This window comes from Protobothrops mucrosquamatus, unplaced genomic scaffold (genome assembly GCF_001527695.2).
Source record: "Protobothrops mucrosquamatus isolate PMUCROS unplaced genomic scaffold, P.Mucros_1.0 scaffold3188, whole genome shotgun sequence".
Classification (NCBI taxonomy): Eukaryota; Metazoa; Chordata; class Lepidosauria; order Squamata; family Viperidae; genus Protobothrops; species Protobothrops mucrosquamatus.
The window spans coordinates 78,768-90,771 of NW_015389186.1; the positions used below are offsets into that span (position 1 = coordinate 78,768).

At 41.1% G+C, this 12,004-nt stretch overlaps 1 protein-coding gene across 1 annotated transcript in view; it reads right to left on the reverse strand.

Moving 5' to 3' along the window:
* Positions 1-12,004, reverse strand: part of LOC107297214 (lipoxygenase homology domain-containing protein 1-like) — a gene marked incomplete at its 3' end in the record, with an annotated part of 116,762 nt that overhangs the window by 73,532 nt on the left and 31,226 nt on the right. Inside the window, exons 7-10 of the mRNA XM_015826572.1 lie at positions 8,652-8,902; positions 7,704-7,740; positions 7,432-7,592; positions 4,387-4,473 (exon numbers count right to left, since the gene is read on the reverse strand). Of these exons, the coding sequence (XP_015682058.1) occupies positions 4,387-4,473; positions 7,432-7,592; positions 7,704-7,740; positions 8,652-8,902 (536 nt within the window). The remainder of the gene's footprint in view (positions 1-4,386; positions 4,474-7,431; positions 7,593-7,703; positions 7,741-8,651; positions 8,903-12,004) is intronic.

The following is a 12,004-nucleotide window of genomic DNA, read 5'->3' on the forward strand; positions in this document are numbered from 1 at the left end:
TTAATTATTCTAACTGTCAGGAAGTTTCTCCTTAGTTCCAGTGTTGCTTCTCTCCTTGATGAGTTTCCATCCGTTGCTTCTTGTCCTGCCTTCAGGTGCTTTGGAGAATAGCTTGACTCCCTCTTCTTTGGGGCAACCCCTGAGATACTTGAAGACTGCTATCATGTCACCCCGGGTCCTTCTCTTCATTAAACTAGACATACCTCCAGTCCCCTGATCATCTTTATTGCTCTTCTCTGCACTATTTCTAGAGTCTCAACATCTTTTTTACATCGTGGTGACCAAAACTGGATGCCGTATTTCAACTGGATGCCGTATTTCTGATATGAATTATGCAAGACGTTGGGGGTTTGGCTGGGAACTATTGTTTAAGTCTATGAATTGGGAACTTCAGAGTTAGTTTTTCTTCAACATAACCAAGCTGTGTATTCAATAAACAGTAACTAAATGAATCTGGAGTTTTATTCGGATTATTTGGATTCCTGAGCTGGATGTTGACAGTCAGTGGAATTCAAGGTGGGCTTAGATGCATACCTAAATTTGAAACACTGCATTGTGCCACACTTGGCTTCCTAACTCTGTAACCTACCTGTGTTATGCAACAGAATTATTCTACCTTTGTAGAGTTATGTCAGGGATCTCCATTTTCAAATAATTGCCAAGGTCTGTTAATACAGTACAAGTAACCCTTGACGTAGGACTGCAGTTGAGCCCAAAGTTTCTTTTGTTAAGCGAGACATTTGTTATGTGAATTTTGCCCTGTTTTACGACCTTTCTCACCACAGTTGTTAAGTGAATCACTGCAGTTGTTAAGTTAGTAGCATGGTTGGTAAGTGAATCTGGCTTCCCCCATTGACTTTGCTTGTCAGAAGGTCACAAAAGGGGATCACATGACCCCCTGGGACACCGCAACCGTTGTAAATATGAGTCCATTGCCAAGCATCTGAATTTTGATCACCTGGCCATGGGAATGCTGCTGGTAGTAAGTGTGAAAAATGGTCATAAGTTACTTTTTTCTGTGCCGTTGTAATTTCAAACAGTCGCTAAATGAACTGTTGTAAGTCAACGACTATCTGTAGTGTATATTCTGGAACTAATAGAATAGAATAGAATAGAATAGAATAGAATAGAATAGAATAGAATAGAATAGAATAGAATAGAATAGAATAGAAAATATGGAATGGAATAGAATAGAATGGAATAGAATAGAATAGAAAATATGGAATGGAATAGAATAGAATAGAAAATATGAAATCGAGTAGAATAGAATAGAATAGAATAGAATAGAAAATATGGAATAGAATAGACTAGACTAGACTAGACTAGAATAGAATAGAATAGAATAGAATAGAATAGAATAGAAAATATGGAATGGAATAGAATAGAATGGAATAGAATAGAATAGAAAATATGGAATGGAATAGAATAGAATAGAAAATATGAAATCGAGTAGAATAGAATAGAATAGAATAGAATAGAAAATATGGAATAGACTAGACTAGACTAGACTAGACTAGACTAGACTAGACTAGACTAGAATAGAATAGAATAGAATAGAATAGAATAGAATAGAATAGAATGGAAAATATGGAATGGAATAGAATAGAATAGAAAATATGAAATCGAGTAGAATAGAATAGAATAGAATAGAATAGAACTGGAAGGGACCTTGGAGGTCTTCTAGTCCAGCCTCCCGCTCAAGCAGGAGAACCTATACCATCTCAGACAAGTAACTGTCCAGTCTCCACCTCCAGGGATGGAGCACCCACTATTTCTGGTGGCAAGCTGTTCCACTGGTTAATTGTCCTCACTGTTAGGAAGTTTCTAGTGGAACAGCTTGCCACTAGAAATTCCAAGTTGCTTCTCTCTTTGATCCGTTTCCAACCATTGTTTCTCATCCTGCCCTCCGGTGCTTTGGAGAATAACGTGATCCCCTCCTCTTCTTTGTGGCAGCCCCTCAAATACTGGAATAGCTGTTATCATGTCTCCCCTATTTCTTCTTTTCTTTAGACTGGCCAAACCTAAGTCCTGCAGCCGTTCTTCGTATGTTTTAGTTTCCAGGCCTTGGATCATCTTAGTTGCTCTTCTCTCAACTTGTTCCAAGATCTCAACATCTTTTTTGTGATTATGGTGACCAAAATTATAATAAATGTCGCAGGAAATTTAATGACCAGGTAACTGGAGAAGGCTGACCTAAACAAACTATTATATCAATTAAATATTAAACTGAATAAAAATGCAGTGGACCTGAATTGGGAAAACGCAGCAAAATATCCCTTCTAAAACAGGTTAAAATTCTCTTCTGTTAAGGGAAAACCTGAAGTCAGTGGTATTTAAACTGTTTGCCCTTCAGATATATTTAAGAAGTTTATGTCATCTGTCTAATAAATCGGAACTTCCTTTCAGCTGGCCCAAGCTATAAGTTCACATCTGGATAAACATATAGGATTACATCTGTAAGGTTTTTAATCTCAAGACATTTAACTAGACATGCCCTTAGAGGGATTATTTCTGGGTAAACGTGCTTAAGACCAAGCTGGGAACGGTTCCAGTTCATGAATCAGCAAAACATATCATCCTTATTAATAATATTCTGAATCAGGAAAGAAAAGTGGAGTCCCAAAGTCATTCAAAAGGCAACTGTCACGTTTCCGACAGATGAAACTCTTCTAAAGAACTTCCAGGCATTGTTTACCTTCAAGAATCTTTATTTTGAGCAGCATAACTTCGGCACTGCATAATCAAAGCCAAAATCTGAATTCCCCTCCCCTGAGCACCTAGTATCAAAGCACAATTCCCTCCTCCAATTAACAGGCATAAATCACATGCCCCAATTAGCTTGAAGCGCAGGCTTCCTCTCCAGTTCTCCAGCCCACCAAGTCCTTATCAGCTCTGGTTACAATTACCTTGATTCTCACCCTAGATTTAGTGTTGTTATGTCTAGCTCGGCTTTCGTTCACGTCCCCCCCCTCCCAGCATCATCTAATTCTAAAAGCAAAAGGTAAAAGATGGCTGCATTTCCCTTTGTTATCAGTGCAAAAACATCCGATGTTAGCAGCGTTGACAGCAACTTTTCTTTCTTTGTTTTTCCTTGAAGACATTTCGCTGCTCATTCTAGAAGCTTCTTCAGTTCTGATCAAATGGGAGAGGATGGAAGGATCTATATTCCTTGTAGTCATCTGGTCGTTAGTGCTCTTAGCAGGCATATAAATCCTTTCATTCTCCACCGTTCCGTTGGAACTGAAGAAGCTTCTTGGATCAGAAGTGAGATGTTTTCAAGGAAAAAACAAAGTCCAGTTGCCTTTTGAAAAAACATCTTTGGGATAACCGCGATCTGGATGACGGAGACTCTCCATAGAAAATAATCAAGGATAATAATAATCAATATAATAATAATAATAATAATAATAATAATAATAATAATAATAATAATAATAATAATAATAATAATAATAATAATAATAATAATAATAATAATAGGAAAGTTGGAAGGAACCTTGCTCCAACCCCCTGCTCAGGCAGGTAACCCTATACCATTTCGGACAAATGGCTGTCCAGTCTCTTCTTAAAAACTTCCAGTGTTGGAGCATTCACAGCTTCTGGAGGCAGGTTGTTCCACTGGTTAATTGTTCTAACTGTCAGGAAGTTTCTCCTTAGTTCTAGGTTGCTTCTCTCCTTGGTTAGTTTCCATCTGTTGCTTCTCAGGTGCTTTGGAGAATAGCTTGACTCCCTCTTCTTTGGGGCAACCCTTAAGATACTGGAATACTGCTATCATGTCCCCCCTTGTCCTTCTCTTCATTAAACTGGACATACCCAATTCCAGCAGCCGTTCCTTATATGTTTTAGCCTCCAGTCCCCTAATCATCTTTGTTGCTCTTCTCTGCACCCTTTCTAGAGTCTCAACATCTTTTTTACATCGTGGTGACCAAAACTGGATGCAGGATTCCAAGTGTGGCCTCACCAAGGCCTTGTAAAGTGGTATTAACGCTTGAATGGTTAACAAATGAATGGTTAAGTTAAGGACTACCTGTAGGACTTCCGTCTGCAACTCCCTTTATCACTTTTGCTGCTCTTGCTGACAGCTGTTCCCATTTGTGCAACTGCTTCTTCTGATACAAGGTGCAGAAATGGGCAGGTGGGTCCATCCCAGTGGCTCAGAGTGGATAATTAAGCGTAGAAATGACATATCAGATCTTTCAGAAGGCGAAAGGGTCCTTAAGAGTAGAAAAATCTGCTCATTTTTTCTGAATATTACCCTGGGTCAGTGTTCGCGTTGGCCGTGAGCTCTCAAAAAGCTATTAGTAGTGCATTTGTGCGTGGCTGTTAGTATGGCTTACTACTCTCAGGAGGTTAGGGTTGACTTCTGAAACATCCTATTTTTCTTACCTCGTGGAGATGCCAGCCAGAAAAAGGACTCCGTTTCTCGTGCCATATCCGAATTTTGAATAAAGTACCCAGATCTGGAAGCTCAATCTATACAAATAAGCATAAACGCGTTAACAGAATAACAAAGTTGGAAGGGACCTTGGAGGTCTTCTAGTCCAGTGATGGTGAACCTTTTAGAGACCGAGTGCCCAAACTGCAACCCAAAACCCACTTATGCATCGTCGGGTGCCGGGTGGGTGTGGCCCATTGGCTGGGTGTGGCCCATTGGGTGGGCATGGCTGTGGTGGTAACGGCAGACTGGGTGGGACTAAAAAGTTCAATCAACCAATTCCAACTTTGCAAGATCTTTTTTTTTCCTGCGAGAAGTTGAAATTGACTGATTGATTGAACCTTTTTTTTTTGTCTCGGCGGCGGAGGCCTAAAGCGAAAAGGTTTTATAAAACCCAGCTGAAGGCCTAGGACTGGGGCGACGGTGCGCGTGCCCACAGAGAGGGCTCTGCGTGCCGCCTCTGGCACCCGTGCCATAGGTTCGCCACCACTGTTCTAGTCCAACCCCCTGCTGAAGCAGGAGACCCTATACTATTTTAGACAAATGGCTGTCCAGTCTCTTCTTAAAAACTTCCAGTGTGGGAGCGTTCACAACTTCTGGAGGCAGGTTGTTCCACTGGTTAATTGTTCTCACTGTCAGGAAGTTTCTCCTTAGTTCTAGGTTGCTTCTCTCCTTGATTAGTTTCCATCTGTTGCTTCTTGTCCTGCCTTCAGGCGCTTTAGAGAAGAGCTTGACCCCCAATTCTTCTTTGGGGCAACCCCTGAGATACTGGAACGCTGCTATCCTGTCCCCCCTCGTCCTTCTCTTCGTTAAACTAGACATACCCAATTCCAGCAACCGTTCCTTGTATGCTTTAGCCTCCAGTCCCCTGATCATCCTTGTTGCTCTTCTCTGTACTCTTTCTAGAGTCTCAACATCTTTTTTTACATCGTGGTGACCAAAACTGGATGCAGTATTCCAAGTGTGGCCTTACCAAAGCGTTGTAAAGTGGTATTAATACTTCATGTGATCTTGATTCTATCCCTCTGTTAATGCAGCCTAGGATTGTATTAGCTTTTTGGGCAGCTGCCTTATTCATGCTAACACATTTCTATCACAAGCGCAGCAATGCTGGACCAGAAAAAAAATATGAACATTTTCTGTGAACTAATCAATGCTTCAATCAGTGTACTTTGATGACATTAAATAATAAATCCATGGTTTATTAAAAAGGCAACAGTGGCCAAAACTGACTGAAGGTGGTGCGAGAATGTAGGGAGCGTTCAAGACGCAGCTGTCTTGTGAAATTGTGGGCATTAATTTTAATTTTACTTTTAATAAAGGGGAATTTTGGTAGCTCACAGCTGAAACGAGGGCTCCTTCGTGATCTCCGAGCTTGGTTGTTTTCTTGCAGACATTTCATTATTCAAACTAGGCAACAGTGCGAATTTTAGGTGTGTTTTTTTAAAATAAATAAATAAATAAAAGTAGACATCTGCAAGCACCATTAACTGATTTCATCTTGGGTATTGTTGACTATTCTGGGCTGGCATAAAGGATTTCAGAGTTCTTGATTATGGCACAGATAAAAACCTACAGTAGATGAGAGGCAAATGCCCAGAATTGCATATCTTGGGGTAGATAATTTTTTTTCTCCTTCCAAGGGTTATACAGCGACAATACCAAAGTAAAAAGGACTGTTCCTTTTTTTATTTTTAACACAAAATACTGTCGGTTAAGTCTTCCAAGAAGCAATTGGGCCAGGCTATCCATAGGTATCCATGGATACGTGAGGATCTGGCATAGCATAGCTGGCTGAGGAATTCTGGGAGCTGAAGTCCACCAGTCTTAAAGTTGTCAAGGTTGCAGACCCCTGGTTCTAGGTCAATAGTAGAACCAGGAAAATACATTTCCTAGAACTATAAACAGAAGCAGAATGACTTGGATTGGAAGGGACCTTAGAGATCTTTGAATCCAACCTGCTGCTCAAGCAGCAAACCCAATAACATTTAGCTTTGCATCCCATCCTGCCAGCCTGACATTAGCCATCTGCACTCTTTCCAGAGTCTCAACATCTTTTTTTATATTGTGGCGACCAAAACTGGATGCAATACTTAAAACAAAAAAAACAGGTTGCCTTCAAAATGAAAGCAACGCCTTGTAAGAGCACACTTATTTACATTTGATTTTTTAATTTTTGATTGACCTCATGGAGGTTGGGGGGACAGATGGAGACAGCCAAAGGGCCAGATGTGGCCCAAGGACTATAAAATGTCCAGGTCTGCTCCAGGCCCTGAAGGGGGAAGGATGGAAGGCTGAGTCAACCTGGAGCCGGTCAGGATCGAACTCCTGGCAGCGGGCAGAGTTAGACTGGAATACTGCATTCTAACCACTGTGCCATCATGGCCCTTCCTTCCTTCCTTCCTTCCTTCCTTCCTTCCTTCCTTCCTTCCTTCCTTCCTTCCTTCCTTTCCTTCCTTCCTTCCTTCCTTCCTTCTTTCCTTCCTTCCTTCTTTCCTTCCTTCCTTCCTTCCTTCCTTCCCTCCCCTTCCTTCCCTCTCCTTCCTTCCCTTCCTCCCTCCCTCCCTCCCTCCTTCCTTCTTTCCTTCCTTCCTTCCCTCCCTCTCCTTCCTTCCCTTTCCTTCCTTCCCTCTCCTTCCTTCCTTCCTTCCTTCCTTCCTTCTTTCCTTCCTTCCTTCCTTCCTTCCTTCCTTCCTTCCTTCATTCCTTCGCATTTAGCCATAGCACTTAGACTTATATGCCACTTCACAGGGTTTTACAGCCTGCTCTAAGTAGTTTACAAAGTCAGCATATTGCCCCACACAATCTGGGGTCCTCATTTTACCGACCTCAGAAGGACGGAAGGCTGACTCAACCTGGAGCCCTGTCAGGATCGAACTCCAGGCTGTGGGCAGAGTTTGCCTGCAATGTTGCGTTCCAACCCCTGTGTCACCACGTTGCGAATAACAACATTTCCACTGAGCCTTGAAGCACAAATATAACGCAAGAAATCCTACCATGAACTTGTCAGTTTGACCAGCTTCAAAGTTGTCAGAGTTATTGTCCAATTTCATTTCATCGGATTTTCCTTTGTCACCGTAAACCTGGAGGAAGATGGGAGCGTCTGTTCCTGCACCTTTAATGTCACTTGTCCAGATCCACAGCGACCAAGGATTTTCTATATAAAAAAAATACATTTAAAAAAAAAAATAGATATTTTTAGAAATGACCAGATGGGTGATAAAGGGCAAAACAAATTTTAAAAAGAAAAAAGAAGCTAAAAACAAACTGAGCGTCCGTACATTAACCTCTTTGGATTCACAGTCCTATGAATAGCTTTTTAATTTAATAACTAAAATCACAAGAATAATTGGGGTGATGGTGTTTTTTTTTTGTTCCCTTGCAATATTCCGACACGTATAGCACATTGGGAATTTGGATCAGGCATCCTAGGTTGAATTTCTGCTATCCTTTTGGAGGAGGGAATGGGGTTTGTGTGGAGGAGGAGGAAGAGGAAGAGGAAGAAGAAGAGGAAGAGGAAGAGGAGGAGAAGGACTGTGGAGCCCTTGGTGATCACTGATCTTGGTTGTTTCCTTGCAGACATCTCATTATCCAAGTAGGTAACATCAGCAATACTAGAAGGAAGCGAGGTTTGTGGAAAGAAGGAAGAGGAGGAGGAAAAGGAGGAGGAGGAGGAGGAGGAGGAGGAGGAGGAGGAGNCGACATGATAGCCGTCTTCCAGTATTTGAGGGGCTCCCACAAAGAAGAGGAGGGGGTCAAACTATTCTCCAAAGCACCAGAGGGCAGGAGAAGAATATATATATATTGCTGGTGGGAGAAAGAAAGCTTGAACAGCTGTTCCAGGGCATCTTAGGACAAGAAGCAACGGGTGGAAACTCATCAAGGAGAGAAGCAACCTAGAACTAAGGAGAAACTTCCTGACAGTTAGAACAATTAACCAGTGGAACTACCTGCCTCCAGAAGCAGTGAATGCTCCAACACTGGAGGTTTTTAAGAAGAGACTGGACAGCCATTTGTCCGAAATGGTATAGGGTTTACTGCCTGAGCAGGGGGTTGGACTAGATGACCTCCAAAGTCCCTTCCAACGTTTTTATTATTATTATCATCATCATCATCATCATCATCATCATCATCATCATCATCATCATCATCATCATCATCATCATTATTATTATTATTATTATTATTATTATTATTATTATTATTATGTCCTTACCTTCTGGCAATACCAGCCACAGCTGATGCCAGCGTTATCGTGCCCGATGGAGATGCGACTTAAGGGGCTCAGGAGAGCCGCAATCTCGATGTTGAAAAGGTCGGTCCTGCTCCGTTCAAACTTCCCTCCTTCCAGAAAAATCTTCCCACTGTTTTTCAGCCCTTTGGAGCCGTGCATGACGATATGAATCTTGGAGTTGGTGCCTGCCCCTCTGACATCCCCGGTCACCACTGCCACGTTGTACACAATACCTGAGTGGGTGGGAGGGGAGTGCGATAAAGCAGAATGCGAAATGGAGTTACCCACAACGACCTTACTCGTGATGTGCTTATTACTAATGTCTAGTGACTGTCTCCATCGTATTCAATGTACGGCTGTCTCAAGGGAACGATAGCCCCTTTCTGACCTGTGGACTTCAACTCCCAGAATTCCTGAGCCAGCCATTCCGTTCCATGTTCTATTCTATTCTATTCTATTCTATTCTATTCTATTCTATTCTATTCTATTCTATTCTAATTCTATTCCATTCTATTCCATTCCACTCCATTCCATTCCATTCCATTCCATTCCATTCTATTCTATTCTATTCTATTCTATTCTATTCTATTCTATTCCATTCCATTCCTCTTCCATTCCATTCCATTCCATTCCATCTGTTCTATTCTATTCTATTCTATTCTATTCTATTCTATTCTATTCTATTCTAATTCTATTCCATTCTATTCCATTCCATTCCACTCCACTCCATTCCATTCCATTCCATTCCATTCCATTCTATTCTATTCTATTCTATTCCATTCCATATTTTCTTTTCTTTTCTATTCTATTCTATTCTATTCTATTCTATTCTATTCTATTCTATTCCATTCCACTCCATTCCATTCCATTCCATTCTATTCTATTCTATATTCCAATATTTCCAAGGTCCCTTCCAGATGATATTCTACTCTACTCTACTCTACTCTACTCTACTCTACTCTACTCTACTCTACTCTACTCTACTCTACTCTACTCTACTCTACTCTACTCCATTCCACTCCATTCCATATTTTCCATTCCATTCCATTCCATTCTAAACTTCAGCAGGTATCTTTCAACATTGAAATTCTGAATATCTTTCAATAAAAAGAATCTGAAAAGGAGCAAGGGCTGAACAGAAATTCAGTGAGTTTAGCTATCAGGGAACGAGGCTAAGCAGAGATGGACATATACGTTTAAGTTAATACTGATGACCCAGCTTCATAATCCTCTTAAGGAGATTCTACTAAGGTCATCACACCTTCCCTATTTCGTCTTTTCTTTAGACTGGCCAAACCCAAGTCCCGCAGCCGTTCTTCGTACGTTTTAGTCTCCAGGCCTTGGATCACCTTAGTTGCTCTTCTCTGATTTTTTTTTCCCAAACTCTCAACGTCTTTTTTGTGATAGGGTGATATTTGTTTGGGATCTGCTGCAGTAGGAGAACTTCCATGAGCCACAGAATGAAGGCACGTCTGTTTTCTAGCCAAAATTCTTCTGCATAAAGTGACTGGATATATATATTTTTTCCCTCATCAAATAATTGCTGAGATGAATAATGGAGCTGCTTCAAAAGGGCAGCTCACGCCGACGGAGGCTGGGAATCCGCTGGCAGGAATCTCGGATTAGGCTCAGCTTCCCAGCATGCACGCTGTTCGCCCAGATGCTTCTGAGTTCTGCATTCGCGTGCCCCCCCCCCGGTTTCCTTCCCCAGGGAGCAGGGGATTCTGGGAAGCCTATTAGTGCACCGGCCTGGCTTGGAGCAGAATTCCCCAGAGGAGCCCTGGGATGCTTTTTTGAAATTTTTTGGATTGGGCACTCACCCATTTTGAGTCTGACTTGCAAGATACAATGGCCTAACTTGATAAAACACTAAGACAATAAGCCAGCGGAACAAAACAAAACCTCTGAACTGTTTCCTGCAGTTGTTGTTGTTGTTGTTGTTTTATTCCCCTCTCTGTCTTATTTGCTCTTCTTTTAATTGGATGGAAGAGAATTGGCTTTTGACATTCCCTTCAAACCAGAAGGAAATCTCCGTGCAATTATCATGGGCGGAAAGGATGACAAATTGCCAAGACTAAAACAATTAACTGGAATTGGGTTTGGCTAGCCTAAAGAAAAGAAGAAACAGGGGCGACATGAAAGCAGTATTCTCATATTTGAGGGGCTGCCACAAAGAGGAGGAGGGGGTCAAGCTATTCTCCAAAGCACCAGAGGGAAGGACGAGAAACAATGGAGGGAAACTGACCAAAGGGAGAAGCAACCTGGAATTAAGGAGAAACTTCCAAGCAGGAAGGACAATGAACCAGTGGAACAGCTGGCCACCAGAAATCGTGGGTGCTCCATCACTGGAGGTTTTTAAGAAGAGACTGGACATTCACTTGTCTGAGATGGTATAGGTTCTCCTGCTTGACCAGCGGGCTGGACTAGAAGATCTCCAAGGTCCCTTCCAGCTCTATTCTCTGTTCTATTCTATATTCCAATATCTATTCAATTCCATATTCTAATTTCTATTCTATTCTGTTCTGTTCTGTTCCATATTCCATATTCCATATTCCAATTTCTATTCTACTCTACTCTACTCTACTCTACTCTACTCTACTCTACTCTACTCTACTCTACTCTACTCTACTCTACTCTACTACACTACACTACACTACACTACACAACACTACACTACACACTACTCTACACACTACACTACACTACACTACATTACATTACACTACATTACATTACATTACATTACATTACATTACATTACATTACATTACATTACATTACATTATATTATATTATATTATATTATATTATATTATATTATATTATATTATATTATATTATATTATATTATATTATATTATATATGGTAAATATGAATGTCCTGACTCTTTCTGTGCAATTATATCTCTTCAACCCCCTTGGTTTCCTCTGGTTCACTTAAACCTCAAAAGAAGACATCAAGAAGGACCCAGGCTTTTGGGTTTGTTTGTTTGTTTTGGTTGGTTGGTTTTTTTATCTTTCAGTCTGGGAGCTTTGGGGACTTCTGATCTTCAGCCTCAAGGTGAAGGAAAGATGTGCCATTTAGAAAAAAAAGCACCAGCACTTTCTCAAAGCATAAAGGAAGCTCAATAGCCATCACTGGGAGAAATGCAAAAGAAATGATCAAGCACTGTGGCTGTATTTACATCTTTACCCAGGTTGAGTAAAGATTTAGCAGCTGCATTTCCACAACATGCTAAGCTAGCTTTGTGTGTTAACCTCCATATTCTATTCTATTCTACTCTACTCTACTCTACTCTACTCTACTCTACTCTACTCTACTCTACTCTACTCTA